Here is a 22247-nt window from a genome sequence, read left to right as displayed (position 1 = left end):
CTGTAGGAGGGGTGACTGCTCTTCTAGTCTATGTGGATGACATCATAGTAACTGGGAATAATGAGAAAGAAAAGCATGAATTGAAACAGAGACTAGTAAGAGAGTTTGAAATAAAAGAATTGGGGAAACTAAAATACTTCCTCGATATTGAGGTGGCATATTCCACACAAGAGATCTTCATATCTCAGCAAAAGTACGTGACTGATTTATTAACAGAAACAGGAAAAATTGGGTGTAAGCCAGTCTCTACCCCAATGGATCCCAATCATAAGTTGGGAAAAGCTAAAGGAGAACCAACTGTTGATAAAAGAATGTACCAGAGGTTAGTCGGTAAACTCATATACCTTGCTCACACTCGGCCAAACATAGCATACTCGGTGAGTGTGATTAGTCAATTCATGCATGATCCAAGAGAACCTCATCTTCAAGCTGCTTACAGGGTGTTGCATTACTTAAAAGGCAATCCAGGGAAAGGAATCCTGTTCAAGAAGAACGATAATCTTACTTTAGAGGCTTACACTGATGCGGACTATGCAGGTTCTCTAGTGGATAGAAGATCAACTACAGGGTATAGTATTTTCCTTGGAGGTAATCTGGTAACTTGGAGGAGTAAGAAGCAAAATGTGGTGGCAAGATCATCTACAGAATCAGAATTTAGGGCTATTGCTCAAGGATTGTGTGAACTGCTATGGCTGAAGATTATCCTAGATGATTTAAGAGTCAAATGGGAAGGTCCTATGAAACTTTATTGTGACAACAAGTCAGCTATCAATATTGCTCATAATCCTATACAACATGATAGGACAAAACATATTGAAATTGATAGACATTTCATTAAAGAGAAATTGGAGGAAGGATTAGTGTGTATGTCTTATGTTCCATCAGAATGTCAATTAGCTGATGTTCTAACAAAAGGGTTGAACAGTTTGAGATTCCATGATCTTGTATTCAAGCTGGGAATGGAAGACATCTATTCCTCAGCTTGAGGGGGAGTGTTGAGTTGTAAATAAATTAGGAAGTAATGAGTTGTAAATAAGATTGGGAAATCTCTTAAATGGAGGGATTAAGTTAGATTAGGAAGTACCCAATTTAAAATCTCTTGAATAGAGGGATTAAACAATTTTCCAGATTTAGGAGTGATTTAGTTTCCTATTTTTCCTCTTGTAATCTACTATATAATACCATGTACTATCAATTCAAGAATAAGAAAAAAAATTCAGAATTATTTTTCTCATATTTCATCACACTATCCATGGGTACAACTACTTCATTGCTTTGATTGATGACTATGCTCGTGTCACCTAGGTCTATTTGTTGCGAGACCATGGCAAAGTGCTTAATGTACTTGAAACCTTTAATAATGAAATAAAGACCTAATTTTCTGTTTCTTTTAAAATTTGGCGTACTGATAATGTTCTTGAAAATGTTTAACAATTAATATTTGTTTTTTGTAATAATCATAGTATTCCTCATCAAACTACCTTTATTCACATCACCCAGCCAAATAAGGTGGCTAAACATAAACATAGACATTTATTGGATGCAACCCAGATTCTTATTTCTCATATGCATATTACCGAATACTTATAGGTCGACATTATTCTTACAACATGTTTTTTAATTAATTGCATACCTTCATTTGTTCTTCATGGGAAGGTTCCTTCTAATGATCTCTATCCACATAAAAAATTATTTTTCCCTCCTCTATTGTTGTTTGGATGTATTTGTTTTGTACATAACTTGAGCCCAAGGCTTCACAAATTGGCCCTTCATGCTATTAAATGTGTTTTTGTAAAGTATTCTCACACATAGAAAGATTATAAACAATATAACCCATAAATTCATAAATTTTGTGTCAACTGATGTCACATTCTTTAGGACACCATATGTCTCCACTTCTGAGTCTCCAAAATCACAATCAATGCCACTACCTATGTTGCTACCCTCCTTTCCAACTATTCATTTGCCTCCACATGCACCTTCTACCAAGCCATTACAAATCTATACCTATCATCGACCACCCCAACTACTGGTTCCACACCAAGTCAAGTTTCCCTCTACTTTGCATTGTCCCACGAACGCACCTAACAACCTTGTATCCACCGATATCTAATCTTGACCTTCCTATTTCCCTACACAAAAGGTAAGTGTGCCACTCGCTACAACTAACTCGAACAACAACCAAAAAATTTTTATCCTTGTCTATTGTTTCTGTTCTAAGGGACTATCAAGAGGCACTTCGGTCACCCAAGTGGAAAGCCACTATGGATGAGGAAATGCAAGTTCTTATGCAAGGGAGATAGATCCTCTACTTCTAGATACTGCACTTTTGTTGGATGAAATCTAATCACTTGGAGAAGCAAAAAGAAAATGTTGTTTCCTAATCCAGTTTGAAGTTGAGTATAGAGCTATGACATAAACCATTTGTACATTAATGTTGTTGAAGAAAATCATGAATGATATCAGTTGTTTTGCTAACACTTCTATGTCTATGTGGAGTAACAATCAAGTTGTCATTTATATTGCTACTAATCATGTATGAGCAATGTTATACGTACCTACTTTGAATACACATTTGATGTGTGTCATTATGTAATTAAACGTTACTTTATCATTAATTCAAAATCACCAATCACTTGATAACACATTAAATGTGTACCAATTTATGTACTCAAAGTGAATATACATAGTTTTATTAATCTTGTATTTCATAAGAGAACAAAATATGGAGATTGATCGTCATTTAATACAAGATGCAGTTATGGGAGGAAATAATGATACACTATTTGTGTCTTCACTGAAGGGCTGCTTATAGGAGTGTTAAGTAGTCTATGTGATTAAGTAGATTCATAATAAGGGTATTATAGTAATTGGACAATACAATGTAATTCTTATATATACTGACGTATTTTATGATGATAATGAGAATTTGGTACTTTTTCTCTCAACTAAAATAAATGGAAAAAGGCAATTAGATAAATGTTCATTTTAATTTATAGTGGTTTAAGTTTTAACAAGTCATTGACCGATCATTAATGGCAGGGAGCTTCTGTTATTTCAGGAGCTTACAAGCGATTTTTATCATTTAATTAAACATCAGGGGGTCAAGTATTTTACTCTTTCACTATATAGTAGAGTTGTTCCATGCAAGCAGGCAACTCATCCTTAAAAAACTTCATAATATGAGGAATCTTCCAATAATATCATAATAAGATTATTTAAACCACCACCAAAAATAGGGTTTGACCCAGACCGAGCTAGCTCTGTCTCAAAAGCCTGCTCGATTTAGCTCGACTTGAATTTATTTAGCTTGAACTTGAGCTGAGAGGTCGGTTTGTTTTTAAAATCGAGTCAAACTCAAGCTCGCTCGTCAGCTGAGGGAAGGTTTGATTCGGTTCGAACTTAGTTTGCAACTTGATTCGAGTTATGTCAAGTAATTGTCAAAACAACGTTGTTTTGCCCATTATCAAATAAAACAACATCGTTTTGTCAATGAGTCGCAAACTCAAACAATGAATTTGAACCCCCGGATTTAAAATATAAATTCGAACCGAATTTGAGCCTAACTCGGCTATCCTTACCTTTGTCTTGACAAACTCAAACCGAACTTGACTTAAGGGGTGTACTGACTTGACTCAATTTGTATCCACCCCTTAGTCCAAAAATAAGGAATTAGATACAGCACAACGTACTTACATGAAAGATGGCAACGGCTTGTGAAAGCAAGAACCGAGTTTCAGGAGTAGCAACTTTTCCACTCAAAAGCCTCCATCTCACATCAGTATTACTATCAATTTGTACACCCTTTTCTGAATACTTTTTCTTAACATCGTTCAAATCAGAATCAGAGAGCTTCTCAGCTTCACGAACCAATAAGTTCTGCAAAACAGAATTGATACTACTGCAATCCATGCAGCAAAACCACTTCCCCTTGGGCAGTTCCTGTGATGCAACAGGCGTCAGTATTTTCATCTAATAAAAGGAGTTCAAGTACATTCTACAGGATAAAGGATTCTTGCACACCATGTAATTGGTGAGAACTGTAAATATAAGAATCAATTATTCACGCACCCTTAAATCTGCCATCTTATGCTTTTTCAAACATCCAACATGAAATTCTTTTTCACACTGCACAAACAAAAGAGAACAAATCAGTTATATTGATGCAACAAGCAACAAGCAACAAGCAACAAGAGGTCAGTCTGAAAATCAATTTTCTCTCTCTCTCTCTCTTTTTTTTTTTTTTCTTTTGAGGGGGTGGATATAACAGATAACTGACAAACTTTACAGATAAAATGCACTACTAGATATGAGAAACAGATGGAATACCTGATCACAAAGTAAAATTGTGCGTGGACCAAATCCTGATTTGCTAAAATCACAAGCTCTGTATAAAATAAGAAAAAAACATTCTTAGCTACAACCAAACAAAAAGCAATAAATTGAAAAAAGCGCATAATTTTAACAGTAACATGGCATAAACTACACAACAAAGTCATGACACAGTCATAAAGCTTTACAAAAGTTCACCATAGCAGAAAGTGTTCACCTGCATAGTACACATCCACTAAGTTCTGCTTCTATATTTTTGACAATTCGAATACATCTCTTGGTTATCTGATCTACAGGATCAATTAGAGAAATCCTTCCAGCCACAACAGCATTGACATTATGTGACACAAACTTTTCTCTCTCAAATGTATTCTGGCAATAGTTACAGTACCAATCACCTTGAGGAATACTTGACAGAGATGCACATTCTGTATTTACCAATAAAATTGCTCATCAAATAAACTGAGGAAGGTCTGTATCTACTGAGGCAATTGTCTTCTGAATGCCACAGATCATTAGATACCAGATGCACAAAATAAAATAAAAATGTTTTGAAGAAATAGTCAAATAAAACATACACGCACACCCCCACCCCCACACACACACCAGCACCTGCACATGCACAGACACAGACACACACATGCACACATACACAAACATACTGCACCTTAACTTTATTTTAATTAAATTTTTGACAGCATTTAATAACCATCCATTCAACTCAACACACACACAAGCATGTGTGTGCACACACAGAGACATATAAACATCCATTCAACTCAACACATGCACAGACAAATACATAGATATACTGCACCTTAACTTCTTAATTTTTTTACAACATTTAATAACCCACCAGTAAACTCGATCTAATTATTGAAAAAAAGTTAAGATGTATTCTTTCAGTGCTAGCGCAACAACATTTTGCATTAAACGTTGGACTATTAAGTGGTGTCAAAAGTTAAAAGTAAAATATAAAATCAGAGTATCCCAACCATATATATGGCAATACCAAGTATACCACCAATTGACTTGCTCGTAAACCCATAACTTGCTCAGTAAAACTTTTATTGCACAAAAGCTTTAGTATAAAATGCCCAACATTGTGGTAACAACAAATAGGTTTTCAGTTGCTAAACATAGAGCCAATGATGTTTATGATTCAAGAAAACTAGGTTGGGAAGGAAACTAACAATGTTTTACTTAAATTGTTAAAAAAAGATTTCTTATAGAGAAGGTATAAACTAGCTGAAAAAAAAAGGCCTGAATTTATGTTAAAAGGAAAGATTAACTAAAATGAAAAGCAAATATAAATTCAATTATACCATAGGAATTTGGATTTTACCTTTATGAAAGGCCCTTGGGCATCCATCACAAAGCAAAAGATTCCCACCATCTGCACAAATGATGCACAGATCATCGTTATCCTTGGAAGAAAACTTACGACCTTTTGAAATAGATATAGCCAATTCATGGAGAGAGACCCCATCAGACGTGTAAATATGTGCATAACTGCCAAGAAAAACACAAAAAAAGTTATTAATTGAAACATAATTACCAAAAACAATGCCATCAATAAAGTTTCAAAACTTCACAAATACTCACGGTTTTTTGCGAGAAGCCCAACCTGCATGAGCTTCAAATTGTGAGGGGCTGACCTACATGTTAAAATTTAAATAAAGTCAATATCTATAATGGAAGACTTAGAAATATGAAATTCCATCAGCAACAAATTCACCTCACAGTTGCAGCAATGGCAAATTATTGCAGAGCCATTCTTATAACCCCCAAGCAATTTCTGTCGACAAGAGTCAATCACTTACTGAATATTAAGAAACAGAAATAGATAAGCATGCTTGATCTTAGCTCAACCTGTCCACGGGCATAATACCCTACTTCAGTTCCGTCAGGCAATCCACTATCCTCAAAAACCAGTTTATGCAACCTCTGGTCTCTGAAGATGATAGAAATCCAAAGAACAAAAGATATTATTTCCCAATTATGGAAAGAACACTAACTTTAACCCAGATATAATAAAAATGATACGAACTTCACTGTCATCTGCCATTGACTCTTATCTGGGAAAGAACTGGGCACTAAAGGACTTCCGAAAGGATTTGAGATCAGCATTGATTTTTTTGACCTGAAAAAGTGATGAACTACATGAAGAAAAAGGGAATATATGCTCTGATAAAACCTTACATTAAGAAAAAAAACTACAGATGAAAATATTAGTTACGTTACACGGTTAAGCTCTATTTGCAATTTCAGAACCAAAAAGATCATTTGACTGTTAAAAATTAAAAGGGAAAAACTTTAGCCAAAAAATCAACATAATAAATATACAAACTTTTTCTTTATCATCCAATGACTCTTATTTTGCGGAGATGCATTCACTGAAGCACTTATGGATGATTTTGTATCCAAGCCTGGTCTTGATAACCTGAAATCAATGCAGATGGAACCAACTACATAAGAACATAAACAAAATTCCACTGATTAAATACTGAGCTGCAACTAAAACAAACAATAACCAATAGTCATCCAAATTAAATTCTAGTGTCTTCCATAAAGATTCTAATGAAAGAATGAAAGAAATTAGTAACTTGCAAGAAAAAGGAAGCCAAACACTTAAACCAAAATATGCCAAACCCAAAAATAAACCAACAGGATGTGAAAGGGTACCAACTTTCTCGTTATCTCCCACGGACTCTTCTTTTTTAAAAGCTTAGACATTGAAGCACTTTTGGAGGATGACTTCGAGCACAAATCTGCTTCTAACAATCTGAAAATGTGCATCATTATGAAGATTGTGTCGAATACATATTTATAGAAAAAAGCAGATATTTTACTTGCCGGAAATTGATGGCAAATTTTCAGAAGAAGAAATATGTCAAATGCAAAAAATAAAAATAAAAAAGCTAAAAAAAATATGATACCAACTTTCTTGATTTCTTCCTTTGACGCTTATTCTGTGAAGTGATACACTCTGAAGCACTTGGAGGAGGGTTTGAGACCAAATCTGGTTCTGATGACCTGAAAGTGGATGCATATGGAAAAGGGGTTCTCAGGTACTAATGATGTTAACCATAAACTAGAATAAGGAAATGTTCACTTCAGATATATCCTGCAACCCTCAATTTGGTTTCATAGATATGAAAATCTGGAATCCATGCTCCAATATTTTGTGTCATATCACATTGTGTCAAGTCATAGCAAGTAAATTCATCCAAATCGAAAGATTTACGATGACATTGGTGCCACTCAAATTCATCTTTACCTAATAGATTTAATATTCTCTTATTCTTAATTTTATATTTATATATATATATATATATATATATATATATATATATATATATATTTATTTATTTATTTATTTATTTATTTATTTACTTACTTTTAAACAATAAATGTTAACAAATTAAAGTTGTGTATGGCAGAAATTCATTAAAGAGTATATTTAATCAATAAACAAATGAAATGCTAGTCACCAAACCAAGATAATTTTTGGAAAGCTTGAAGCACTTATTGCATTAATTTATAGTGAATATGTGGATAGAGTGAATCATGTGATCCAAAAATAGTTTGAGAAGTTCCAAGAAATTTAACAAGGATTCTCCCTCTTCCCCCAAAAGATTATTGAGGGAAGATTATCGCAGTATAAAATAGTTATTGATTAATGATAAAAAATAACTCATTAAGAAAATTTAATTGGACACTTTCCGCCGGTGGACCACCATAATACAATAGTTTGGTTTTATACTATGTGGTACAGTTACAGCTTTAGAACAACACTTATACAGATTTTGGATTAGAATAATTATGCTCTTGCACATAGAGTTCTTACAATGATGCTTCAAACCTTAGGGAAAACCTTTTTCTTTTCTTTGTCAACCTAAAAATCCCCTGTATCAATCAAAAGTGGTAGTAACTGCCAGACCCTATACACTTTAGCAGTCAGGAATATCCCATGTAGGTAGCTGACTCTATGGGATCTAAGCCTCTGACCTATGGATAAAAAATGAAGGTCATACCATTTGGTCCACAACCCCCCGAGATTTCAAAGCCAGGGCAAAACTAAGAACAGTTGGCAAAGTTTATTGTACTTAAAAGCTAAATGAATTTTGTCTAATAAAAAAATTATGATATTTGCAAACATTGAACAAGTTTTCCAGTTTTTCTCCTAAAGTATTCTGACACTAACTTAGATTTTTTGATTCAGATAAAAGAAAAATAGGTATCAAATCAACTTCTCATATTGATCCTTTAAGCTACAACAGCCTACACCATACTGCAGATATTCTATCAATTTTAAAAAGTACACATATTTGTATGTGTGCACTTATATGACGCACTTCAGACCTCAAGGAAAAACAAAAATAATAAGCTCACAACTTCCTGCTGTGTCCTAGCTACAAGATACCGGATAGAAGTTTTGTTTAAGCAAAAAAATAATTCCACTTAATTTAACAAGCCAGTCCCACTTGTATTCTTTCACTTCCAAATTTAAGAGACAAAAACAGTGCTCCCAAAGCAAATTGCTGATTCAATCAAATATAAAACTTTGTCTTTAAGTAAATCCAACTCAAAGGAATGCTGAACACAGTGTAACACCTACTTAAAGGGAACATTAAACTGTTCAAGTAGTACCAAAATTCAAACCTTGAACAACTAACACCAGTAAAATGTGAAACAAATTGGTACAGCTCAGTGTACTAGAATCAAACTGTTAGGCATGATATTTTGGGTCAGGGAGAGCAAAACACCCCAGTGCAGTATAGGCCACCTATCTATCACATGTATAAAAGGAGAATGAAAGAGAGAGCTGATGGAGAGGAGTCATTTTGTTCGGGTTAACTGCTAGCTTTAACTAGAAAGTCTTCTTCACAGGGAGCTTTTGGTCTTGGAGGGATTGACTCCCATTCCTTTGAGGGTCATTCTCTAGTTTAGTATTTGATTTGGTATTGATGCAAGTTTCTCACAAACAGTGATACTCTTGTCTGTTGGTTATCTGTTTTGTTGGTTTGTCTGCATATTTATTTTGATTGAAAGACTGGTTCCTATCAAGTGGTCCGGCCTGCTGACATGATAACAAACACCAAAATGGATGCTTGGTTGGAGGCTTTGAAGAAATTGGTCACTTCCTTTGATAGTGAATGGAAAAATGTTCAATGTGGCCATGAACAAAAACAATTGGAACTTCATACAATTTGAGGTGGCCTTGGAGTAGTTAAGAAATCCTTGACAAATATTGATGATCTTCACAGGATGTTGGAGAATGGAGATTATGTTGTGTAAGAAGCTTTAGTTTCAATTAGAGGTGGGTTCAATGCTAGCCACAAAATATATTCCATTGGTGTCGAAGACTTCATGGTCTTCTCGACCAATTCTAGTGTTTAACCCTGCACTATTACTAGGCTCGCGTACATTAGAAATGACCACTTTGATGCTAAAGGAACCTTATAAAATGACAAAGAAAATCTAACTTCCAGTGTTCAATGACACTGACCTCAAGAGTTGGATTACTCAAGCCGAGCATTATTTTGAAATTCAAGGAACACACCAAAACCTTCATGTTCAACTCACACATATTAGCAAGGAAGGCATGACAATTCATTGGTTTCAAAGTTTACACAAGAAAATTCCAAATCTCACATGGAAAATGTTGATGACAAAGTTGCTTAAGAGTTATTCAAGATGGAAGGCAACCAATCCCTTTGGGATTTTGGCATCACTCAAGCAAGACTCTTGATTCATGGATGATTTTATTGGGCCGGCAATTTGAAGAACATGTAGCCCAACTTCCAAAAATCTGCAAGGAGCAATACAAACGATATTTCTTGAGTGGTCTTTGAGAGGAAATTAGGCATCAAGTCCATACCCATAATCCCATATAAGTCACTCATGCCATGGACCTCACCAAAGACATTGAAGTTGAACTTTATGCTAACCAATCTTTCTTCAAAGTCCAACAACAATTGTGTGCATCGTCATTGGGATTAGTTGTGTGCAAACTAGCTCTAGTGGGCCTAATAATCAAACCTAATACCCAAGCCCAACTCGCAAATTCGACTCACCCTTTGCAACGCTCCAACAATGATTTTGATGGGGTTCAACATGACTCATCTTTCACTCGATCTTAATTATCATCCCCTTTTGTTGGTTGATCTATACCGTTGCGATTCTCAATGATGCCACTGCAAGACCTAACACTAGGAAGGTCAAATATTGAGGCAACTGTAATGTATCATATCAAGAGTGCAAGGTGAAGAAAAAACAAGGACTTTGTTTTCAATGTAATTAATTACATCATCTATTGCATCAATTTCAGAAAAAAAAAAAAAAAAACCTTAGGGACTACCAACCTGACAAAGGATGTTACTCGAGAGGTTGATGACCACGTTCACAAAGAGGCTATAAATGTTACCGAAGCATGTTGTAATGTTCAAGACCTCCCTTTCCATACCATCACCCCTAAACCATGAAATTGCAAGTTAAGATTTCTTGTGCCTCATGTTCATGATGATAGACAGTAGTGTGAGTTGTAACTTTATCTTTGAAAAGATGGTTTCATTACTACGATTCATGGTGGAGCAGACTCATGAGCTTTGGATCTGATTGGGTGTTGGGCACCATGTAATCTCAAAAGGCAATTGTCATGACCTTGATGTTGATGTTGATCTTTGCTCTTCTAAAGTCAACACTTCTTTGGTTTGGGTGAAGGGGATTTAATTATGGGGGCTATCTTAGCGAGAGACTTTAGGCGAAGTGCGCATAAATTAGAGGCAAATGTATATGAAGTTCTCTTGGGACAGTGTTGAGATCGCATTTTTAGAGATTCGTCCTTATTTTCAATGCTAATTTCTCTTCGTTCCTTGATCAAAATAGCATATGTCAACTTTTGTGTGATTTTGTGGATCATTTAGAATTCAAATTTTGGTAATTTTGATATTGATGTGTTAGATAACACACAATCTACCAAATTGACGACATTTTTGGAGAATTTCAAACAAGTTTTTGTTGATTCATTGATGCTTTCTTTAGAAAAAAACACATAACCATGCCAAAGTAATTAACGATGGGGTTGGTTTAGTGAAGATATACTTCTATCAATATGCCCATAGCCAAAAGGATTGAGAGGTTGGTTAGCTAGATGTTATTTATTGCTATTATTCAACCTAGCTCCAACCCATAATCCAATCCTGTTATACTTATAGAAGCTAGCGCTTTTGTGTTGACCACAAAGCTCTAAACAACATCATGATACCAATAAGTTTCCTCTCCCAGTGATTGATAAGTTACATGATGCTTGCCATTTTTCAAAGATTAATCTAAAAGTCAATTACCACCAAACTGATAATGCCTGCAAGACACCTTTTTGCAATCATAAAATTCATTATGAGTTTTCATCTATGCCCGTTTGGCCTTATGAACGCCCCCTCCAAACGTTCCAAGCAACTAGAAACAATGTTTTGTCCTTTCTTGTGTCATTTTGTATTAGTTTTCTTGGTTGATATACTTGTCTATAGCCTTTATTAGAGTAATAATTTGTTGTACTTACAAACTATTTTGTAAAATCTCTTGGATAATATCTTTGTAGCTAATAAGAAGAAATGTCACTTTGGGAAGAGTATAGTTGAGCATCCTGATCATGTGATCTCAAAAAATGGAGTGGCAGTGGACAAGAAAGTGGAAAGCATTCAACATTGGTCGGTGCCTAAGAAGGTCAAGGGAGTTTGTGGTTTCTTGGGCCTAATAAGGTAATATCACAAGTTCATTAAGAACTATGGGATGATTGCTAGACCTCTTACTAATCTTTTCAAGAAAGATGACTTCCAGTGGACTCTCACTACTTAGGAGACTTCTGCCCATCTCTGTCATCTATTGTCAACTGCCCTTGTTTCGAGTTTCGAGTTTCTTGAACTTCTTGGAGTGTGATGCATCGAACGACAATATTGGAGTTGTGTTAATGCAAAATGGCAAATCAGTGACATATTTTAGTAAAGCATTAACTTATCATACTCTTTCTTAGTCTACCTATGAAAAAAAGCTAATAGCTTTGGTCTTAGAGGTTCAACATTGGAGGCCCTACTACTAGTTTTCCATTTCAAAGTCCTCACAAATAAAAAGATCTTTGAGCCATTTATTAAAGCAATGGATTACAATACCAGATCAACAAAATTGGCTTACCAAACTTTTGGAGTATGACTTTGAAATTATCTACAAAATGGGCACCTTGAATGGTGTTGTTGATGTCTTATCACGTATCCATGAGGATGGCACATCACTGTAAATGGTTGGATATGGATTAAGTTACTTTGGTGATCAGGGATGATCCCTCCTGAGATGTTACATTCGATTATTGAAGTATGACCCTTCAGCCCACCATTGTTTTTCTTTATCCCACAGTCGTCTTTTCTAAAAAAACAAGTTGATTCATTCATATACTTCTCTTTGGATATCCCTCTTGCAACAAGAATTTCATTCCATACCTACAAGGGGCATTCCAATGCCTTTAAAACCTATTGTTATATTGTTGCCTCCTCTTATCGAATAGGTATGAAGAAAAATGTTTACAAGCTTGTGGCGGGGTGTCTTATGTGCCAACAACAAAAATAGAGAGCTATTGCTCTGACGGGTTTGCTCCAATTTTGCAATTCTATATGATGTTTGGGAAGATATTGTCGTGAACTTCATTATGGACTTACCTAAATTTAGGGAATATAATTTTATCTTTGTTGTCGTGGATCAGCTTTCCAAATATGGTCATTTCCTTCTCATCAAACATCCCTACTCTGTTTAATCAGTGGTAGGAATTTTTTTCTAAGGAAGTCGTATAACTTCATGGTATTCCTTGCTCCATCATTATTGGTAGAAATCAATGATTGAGATTCAACTTTTACTGGCTACTTTTGGACTGAATATTTTTTATTGCAAGGGATTGTATAAAAGATGTGTTCTTTATCATCCGAAACAAAGTGTCAATCGAAGGTCCTAAATCGATGTTTAAAGACATACTTGTGTCGTTTTGTTTCTAAGAAATCGTAAATGTGGACGGATTGGCTACATTGCACAAAATTTTGATATAACACTGCATACTATTTTGCCGCAAGAAAGTCACCTTTTGAGCCTATATATGGTAGATCCCCTTCTTCCCTTTTGTCTCATACTCCATGAGAGACACTAGTTCAAGTCATTGCAAATGACCATGGTGATAAAGACAAGATCATTCGACAACTTAAGTATAACTTGCTTCGAGCTTAATAATACATGGGTAAGTTTGCGAATGCACATTGTTCCAATATTTCATTTGTAGAAAATGATTCAGTGTTTTTAAAACTTCACCTCATCATCAACAATCCACTATTAAGCGAGTCAAACAAAAGCACACTCCTTGTTTTAATGGCCCCTTTCAAATTGTTCACTGTGTGAGACCCATTAACTCTAGCTCCCTCCTTAATCCAAAATTTGTCCTCTTTTTCAAGCATTTAAATTATAATGGGTTGTCGATACTCATGCCATTGAAAGAGCCTTACCAATGGTCATGGAAGTTCAACTTCCAACATCATTTTATCCCTGCCAAGTTCTAGCCATAAGAGAAGTGCAACATGGTTCTGTTGTAACATGTATTAATTTAGTGGATAGACAAGCCCCTCGAAGGATGCTCCATGGGAGGACATTACGGCTCTTCGGGATCAATTCCCTAACTTCAGCCTTGAGGACAAGGTTGTTCTTCAAGAACGGGGTAATGTTAGGTCACCCATCCATCACATGTATAAAAGGAAAATAAAATAAGGAACTCAAGGTGAGGTGTCATTTTGTTTGGGTTAGCTGCTAATTTTGGCTAGGTGGAGAAGAGTCTATTCTTCTTCACATGGAACCTTTGTTGTTGGAGGGATTGCATCCAAACCATTTGAGGTTCATTCTCTAGTTTAGTATTTGATTTGGTATTAATGCAAAATTCCAACAAACAATGATATTAATGTTTGTTGATTTTCTATTTCGTTGGTTTCTATGTGTATTTATTTTCATTAAAAGCCTAGGTTCCTATCGCAAACCCATTAAGATACAAAATCCTAAAATTAGAAGGAAAAAAGATTAGGGAAGATGGATTAGGCAAGGGTAAAAAAGTTTTCATTATATTTGATAAGACAACAGGGCAGTTTCCAGACAATAAGAGATTGGAACCTAATAATTCTGCACTTCTTAACTAATTACATTGGTGTATAGAACATATATTCAACATTCAAAAGGGCATGAGCATATGAGTGCCTATAAGCACTTATTTTTTAAAGAAATAGTGTCCTACAAAGCATAATAGACAAGATTTCAACCATAAAGCTACACAAGGTAACTCTTAAAGTAAACATACCTTGCTCTTCTACCGGTTACATAAGTCACACTGGCTTGTGTTTTTTTTGACCTCGCACATGCATTGCATAAAGGCCCAGGCCCTATTTTTCCAACATAGGTTATAGGAAAGGTTCCTAAAAATCAATGAGTAACAAGCACATCAAACAATCAACTCTAGTATAATCACAATTTCATCCCACTTGGCACAGCAATTATATGTTTTGATAGATAAATTTTATGTAAGGAGAAATAAAAAGAGTCACTCACCCTTGCATCTCACACAGCAGAATGATTTTTCTTCTGGCGAAGAACTAAGAGCACTTTTAAGAGTTGCTTCTAGCATGGGCAGAGGAACACTTCTGCATGCCCTCAACACCTCAAGTAGGCTTTTCCCATTCTCAAAGCAAATATATTGTGAAGCACGTCTGTACTGTTTACAAGCATGAATCTCAAATTTCGATGGTGGAATGACCTATGTTAACAAGGAAGAAAGCAATAAAAATTATGGCATTCATCAAATCATGAAGATTTGCATGCTAAACAATATTACTGAAAAAACCAATACGCACTCTGCATCCATTGCACAAAGAACAAGAACATAGAATCCCACCATCTCTGATTGTGCCTCGAAGACCTGATGCCTGAAACTAGTGTATGGCCAACATTAAGCCTTGCGCTATACATTTTAATGAAGTAACTGTAAACAAACTGAAAATATACTGGGAATCATACACCAACCTTTATGCCGCCCATGTATACAACTGTTACCCCATCAAGCAAACCAGTCTCGAAAAGCTCCGTGACAGTCATTGGCTTCTTATTCAGAACAATCTTCTTAGACATTTTCAATTCCAAGTTCTTTTTCGGACTAGAAAATGCACTCCCTTCAGCTATTGGCTCAACTTCTATTAAGGACATTGTTTCATTTTGGAAGCCTTCTGATTGAGTAACCAAAACCTCAACAGTCTCCACCTTTGGCTTCAACTGTGATTGCATAAGCCACTTCTTAGCCTTCTTTTTCAAACCATTCTTCCCACCACTACTCTCACTTACAGCAAACTGAGTCCCTCCAAAGCACTCTCCCTGACACTCTACTTCACTAATTGGTTCTTCCTTACAGATAGGCACGTCCAAACTGCAATTACCTTCACTACCATCTACTGTGTCAACTACTTGACTCTCTTCAATTACATTTTTTACCACAAAGTTTTCTTCAATTACAGTTTCAACTACTCTACTCTCATCAATAACATTTTTCACCAGTAAATTACTTTGATCCACAGCCATTTTGAGCTCCTGCAAGCCCTTTATTCTCTTACTAATAACATTATTCTCCAACAATTCACCAGAACAACTACTAAGAAACTTTTTCACACGAGTATAAACAATAAAACCATTCACCTTGTTACCTCTAAATCTCTCACCGTCACTAACACCTTTCACAGCATGCGAACTCGGTTGAGCCACATCCTCAGTCAGAGACTGCGACTCAGTCCTATCGGCTACACCCACCGGCTCAGACTCAGCAGCAAATCCACTATCCAACTCTCCCTTCATGCCTCTCCGATCAAATCAGCTAAAAAACCTACGATAAATGCATGAATCGATCACAAAAGTACAACATTTAGGGTTTAGAATGAGACTTGACAAATAAGACTTGAAAAATATAAAAAAGAAAAAACAGACCGTATATGTCAAAACTAAATAAGGGACATTGTGAATTGGGAAAAGAAATGGACGGATCCAATTCGGAGATAGTAGGGCTTAACTTGGGGATTATTGATTAAGGAAAGAAATTAATGGGATGGCTTCTGTTTGGTGTGAAATTTGGAAGTGGGGAGGCGATACAAAAGAGACCAAAGCTGTGAAAGGAGACCAACAGAACGGGCAAGTGGCAGAATCCGTAATTTTGTTAAAATGTACGAAATGACTAAAATGATCCTCACTCTAGCAAGATACTTTGTTGGCCATGTGGATTCAATAGATACATTACATGGACTTTTCTGGCCTAAATGTGAGCCAAATTGGCCAAACTTACTGCTTAACATAGTCGTGGTCCATGTTGGATTGAATCCAGGGGTTCTTTGGTTTTGAAATTTTAAATTTATCTTTTATTATTTATATTATTTTATTTAATTTATTTTAAATAAAAAATTACAATAACTTTTTATTATCAATAATAATGTGATAAGTAATATAAATAATAATCTGATTACTATATTTATCTTAGATATTAAAATATTATCAAAGTAATTTTGATTTTATTATAATCATATAATTATTTATTAATTTTTTAAGATAAAAATAAATTTATTTTTAATTAATATAATAAATAATTTAAAAATAATTATATCCACGGGCATTTAAATAAAATAATTTACTAGTATTTTATTATTACTTTAACCAAACACAATAATTATTTTTACTTATTTATTTTTACTAAATTTTATCAAACGTAATAATCATTTATAACAAGTAATCTTTTAAATAATCAATCTTTAAAATAATCTTTCTATTTTGATAATAAAATATTACTCAAATCAAATACCCCTCAGAGAAATTTGTTGTACATATGATTATACCATGTCATGGTTGTCAAGTACCAGATCAAGTCAACCTGTAATGCTTTTACACAAACTACTTTGTCATATTATATATATTTATTTTTAAATTTTTAAATTAATAATTTATATTCATTTTTAAATTCTCTTAAATTTAAAGGAAAAAATATCAGGGTTACTTAATAGAAAAATAAAATAAATTATACAAAAAAAATACACTTAATAATAAAACTTATATGTATTATTATTAATCTATCATACTTTTTTATTATCTTTAAAATCTAAATTTTTGAAAGTTTTCAAATGTATCTTTAGTTACTCAATCTTGCAACTTAAAATTTACAATCACTTAATATTTCATGTACATAATAATCTCAACCATACTTTGGTATAAATTTGATTGTCTCTTATTCAAAATGTATTCACATGCACTAAGAGTTACTTTTTTATATTATAATAAACACAAAAGACATTTTTATATCACATGTCATAACGAAAAGTATATAATAAGATTTTATATGCTTTCTACCATGTTAGAATATCAAAATTTTAATTTTCAATCATAATTCCAGATAAATTATCTATATTAAAATAATTAATAAATTCACCTATATTAGTATTGAACCTACCAGTTGTTTTTCTTTCATTAGGATAGGGAACAAGCGCATCTTATCTTTAGGCAAACATGTTGAAATTACTCGTGGTTGTGAATTGTGTGTATTGTTTCCATATTTAACTTTATACACAGTATATATTTCAAATAAAAAATCATTTATATTATCTATTGTTTCAGATAAAAGTTTTAACAATTTTTCACCTATAATTTATAACAAGTTTTGAAATCATAATAATTTAGCCTTATGGTCATATACAATAGTTGCAACAAATAATAAATTTGTATCTTTTCTATATTTTTTACATTTATATTTTATTTGTTTTGCGATGTATCAAAATAGAGTAATGTTATGTATACAATTTTTGTGCATAAATAACGATGTATCATCATATGATTGGATAATTAAAAATTAAAAATAAACAATATCCAGTCACATAGTAATGTATTGTTATTTGCGTACAAAATTATACACAAAAATTACGTACATAATTTTATTGATCAAAATATATGATGATATCTATATTCTTTGAAAATAAAACTATTATTTATTATACAATATTAAATTTAATAAGTTATAGGATATAACATTTATTAGTAATTTTTTTTAAGGTTCTATCATATTCATTAAAATATTGTCAATTTTTCAATCATGTTAAGTAGAAGAAATAAGATTTTTGGGATATTTTGGTTATATATTAAAAAATTGGGTTATTGTTATTTCATATCCATCATATAATATCATCATTAAATAGGTTTAATTTCATTGAGTTTTAATATCCCCTTTTTATTTTTTTACCCATGTTATGATATGTTTGTAAAAGTATAAGAGATGATGATGTATAACTAATAATGTGGTTAATTATTCTTTTTACATTCTTTGTTGAATTTATTCTTTTTTTGTGTTATTAAATTCATGATAATGCAACGTTATTTTAATCGTTCACTTGACACAAATGGAACAGACATTTTACTTTTTGAAATGGGCATACAACCCCTTATTTATTAAAAATACTTAAACAAAATGATACTCATCCCACGATTAAATCAAATTATACTTAAAAATATAAATACATGTAGATATTACCAAAAAAAAAACCAAAACAAATATTATACGGTCACTTCAAAGTCAAATCTCAAAGGATAACCATACACAACATATAGCAAACAATTATGGGTCGACTCTTCAACCCAAATCCATAATAGGGTTAAGATTTGGACAATAAGACAAGACCAAATGAATTCAAAACTATGATTTATAAAAAAACAAAAATTCTTTTATAGTTATAAAAGCAGGTACCAATCGGATTCCATACTATAACATCTTTATAACGATTATCTTGTAAAGTCGTTAACGTCCACATAAATAAAAATATTGTCAATATACACATAACTTCATTTATTAAACTTCAAAATCATGAGCCAAGACCCCTAAGGGCAAAAAAAGGATTCAAATTTATTTATTTTCTTAAAAAACTTGTACACAAGGAGAGAGATATAATACTAGAGAGGTGAAAGACATAGTATTTTATATTATGTATAATTTAGTGAGAATATTATAGACATATTATCTTATAATTGAATATTATTTTATTTTTAATTTAAAATTATTTTATTATATAATAATATATAATTATTTATGTATAAATTTATATTCATTATCGGCTGATATTGAATTATTTTTAAAATTGATATTGGATGTTAATTGAGAAGTTCCCAGTGGCTCCTAATTGGCCAGCATCATTACTCAGACCAAGTAATTAAATTAAAAATGCATCTATAATAATAATTATTATTTTATTTAAAAAGAATTTTGTTTTAAAACAAAATCAAGTGATTCTATTTGTCTATAGTTGGGATGCCATTCTGATCCTTGGGCCACTTTGATGTGAAAGCTCAACAAAACCCTCATATAAAATTACTGGATTTATGACTTAAATATCATATCACCCAATAAATATTTTGATACAAATTAGCAATCTCTAATTTCTATTTGACATAATTAATTAAGAAGATCCAAAATTATTTCATAATTACAGTGACCTTTCAGTTAACAAGTACATATATTAATTCACTAATTGAAGCAATTATATATAAATTAAATCTGGCCAAAACAAACCCTAGTATACTTTATTAAATTAATTATTAGTACAAGCAAGCCACCTTCAGTCACCAATGCATGTTCATCGATTTATATACTAAATGAGAGACATTATTAAGTATTACTGATAGAAACTGAACTCCAATTACATAGTTAGACAGTGCTTATTTCATTTATTGTTTGTAAAACACCTGTGCCAGAACTGGTCCGGCACGACTGACACGACCCACTGCCATTTCTACTGGTAGAAAAGCACTGATATGCATAAAATACTTTAGTGAAATTACAGAAGAAACAGAACATAAACAAGCATAATATTATCTGACTCGCCCTTGAGATGCTTTTCCCCAGTTCAAAAACCACCTGCATGCAGCTAGCAAAGGCAGATTCTGAGCCCCAGGGAGTGAAAATGCCAAAGGATCGAAGTTGCCCTACAAGAGAAGAACTCCCAAAAACCTTTTAAAAAGATTCTTGGGAGTAAATCAAATATGGAAAGTACCCACAACACCATCACTTTAAGATGACAATAAGAGCATCAAGGCCACCCCCAGCTGCCATTTTGGTTTGAGAAAGTGAAGCATGGGAGGGGTGGCCTTGCAGGGATGGTGCAGCTGAAAGAGGGTTTGATAATGAAGGATGACAGAGGCTGTTATAGGGGATAATTTTTGGGTTGTTTTGTTGGTCGCTGGAGCAATAAAGGCTGAGATGACTTAGGTAGGTGTATGTGGGCACTTTTGTTTAAAGGAAAGAAAAAAGAAATTAAAGTAGAGACAGTGAAGTGGAGACTGCAGCATCTTCCAAAGGATATGCCATTGCCACCTGCTTTGTTTTCAACACATAATGACACCACCTCAATTCTTCCTTTCCTTTGTCTTCTAATTTTTTTTTTTTAAGCCCTTCCCTAGATTTTACATTCCTATACCAAGGTCTTCCTGTTTTTGATGCAATGGGGAGACTTTTACATGCTTAAAAATGGACTATAGCACATTATTATTTACTTTAATTTGCTAAATGCCTTAACTTTTAGCTAAAGATAGGTTTAAACTTAGTCAAAAATTGCGGATGATTTGATTAAAATTCGGATTCCACTCTCCAGTGGTTATACATATTATCACACTTTTTTACAATTTATCATGAAAATAGAGAACCCATATAATCTATGAGTATCTAAATTTATATTTGTACCACTCTTCACTGTCTTTAGCAAGGAAAAAATAGCATTTAAGGTGATATTGCCTATCTAGTTACTCAATCCAAATTTTTTCCCCATTTAATTAAGTGTAGAATTATGATTCATTATCTGTCATAAAATCAAAATTTATCTATTTTTAATGCTAATATCATCAAAATAGGGCTTGTTTAATTGGTTATAAACCCTAAATAGTGACGAACCCAAAGATAAAATATAAGTAATCTTTGGGTTTGATAATCTCAATAATAAAATTGAGTAAAAGAAAAATTATAGAAGGTGAATTTAAGATATAATAAAATTTAAAAAGGTTTAATGTAAATTTTAAGGATTGTTTTGATATTCTCAATATATTAAACTACTAAAATTTTCAAATTTAAAATGGGTAGTTGTTAATTTTTCAAACTAAATAAATGTCGGGTGAACCCTTTCTAACCTAGGAATAGTTTTTTTAAAAGTTTACAGTGACATAGGCAATGTGTAATGGAATTCACACCAAATTGTGCAAAAATGAACTGTCACCAAATATTTAATATGGGGTAGGCCATTTTCTTTAGTGTGTGTCCTTAAATATATTTCAAAGCTGAGTGAGATATCATATTCTTGATGACACCAGCAGTACCATTCTTCTGTTCTTTCAAACAGAAAGATTGATGCTCTTTTTGATTACGCACTACCTTTGTTGCAGACTTGCAATGGTTGGTCCTTTGCTGACTCATTTAACAACCAAATTAAGAAATGGTTTTGTGATTGTGGATGCTACTACTCTAGTATATTTTTCTATGTTATATTTCTTCGTACAAATTTACAGTTTCTAGAATTCAATTGGATTAAAGTTAAGATGAAACTTCGGTAGTTGGAACGTAGAGTCAGTGGATATGTACACTGACTCAACTATTTTAAGGACTTAGAAAAGGAGACTCTGTAATTGATGGCAAATATGAGCATCTTAGAAATTCTGAGAGAATATTACTTGATACCAAGAGAACCATTGTGAAATGTGATAAATCAACTGCATAATGTGTCAGAATATGGAACACTAGTTCATAGGAATCTTAAACACTTCCAAATTTTAAAGGTTTACAAAATTGATAA

The 22247-nt window shown here is 33.2% G+C and overlaps 1 protein-coding gene across 6 annotated transcripts in view; it reads right to left on the bottom strand.

Moving 5' to 3' along the window:
- Window positions 1-16554, bottom strand: part of LOC123218096 — a 24256-nt gene extending 7702 nt beyond the window's left edge. For 2 of the 6 annotated variants that reach the window (XM_044639319.1, XM_044639327.1), the window contains exons 1-17: window positions 16375-16553; window positions 15427-16273; window positions 15258-15335; window positions 14956-15160; window positions 14708-14822; window positions 7276-7368; window positions 7022-7117; window positions 6683-6775; window positions 6383-6475; window positions 6205-6286; window positions 6071-6130; window positions 5938-5990; window positions 5678-5844; window positions 4550-4760; window positions 4330-4387; window positions 4072-4128; window positions 3697-3942 (exon numbers count right to left, since the gene is read on the bottom strand). In XM_044639319.1, the coding sequence (XP_044495254.1) occupies window positions 3697-3942; window positions 4072-4128; window positions 4330-4387; window positions 4550-4760; window positions 5678-5844; window positions 5938-5990; window positions 6071-6130; window positions 6205-6286; window positions 6383-6475; window positions 6683-6775; window positions 7022-7117; window positions 7276-7368; window positions 14708-14822; window positions 14956-15160; window positions 15258-15335; window positions 15427-16245 (2526 nt within the window). In that variant the 5' untranslated portion in view covers window positions 16246-16273; window positions 16375-16553. Of the gene's footprint in view, window positions 1-3696; window positions 3943-4071; window positions 4129-4329; window positions 4388-4549; window positions 4761-5677; window positions 5845-5937; window positions 5991-6070; window positions 6131-6204; window positions 6287-6382; window positions 6476-6682; window positions 6776-7021; window positions 7118-7275; window positions 7369-14707; window positions 14823-14955; window positions 15161-15257; window positions 15336-15426; window positions 16274-16374 lie in introns of all 6 variants that reach the window. The other 4 variants (XM_044639342.1, XM_044639334.1, XM_044639349.1 and 1 more) reach the window with 4 other exon arrangements.
- Between the last annotated feature and the right edge of the window lie 5693 nt (window positions 16555-22247).

Source organism: Mangifera indica, chromosome 1, assembly GCF_011075055.1.
Source record: "Mangifera indica cultivar Alphonso chromosome 1, CATAS_Mindica_2.1, whole genome shotgun sequence".
Lineage (NCBI taxonomy): Eukaryota > Viridiplantae > Streptophyta > Magnoliopsida > Sapindales > Anacardiaceae > Mangifera > Mangifera indica.
The sequence above is the reverse complement of the archived record's forward strand: the minus strand, read 5'-3'. Positions and strand labels throughout refer to the sequence as shown.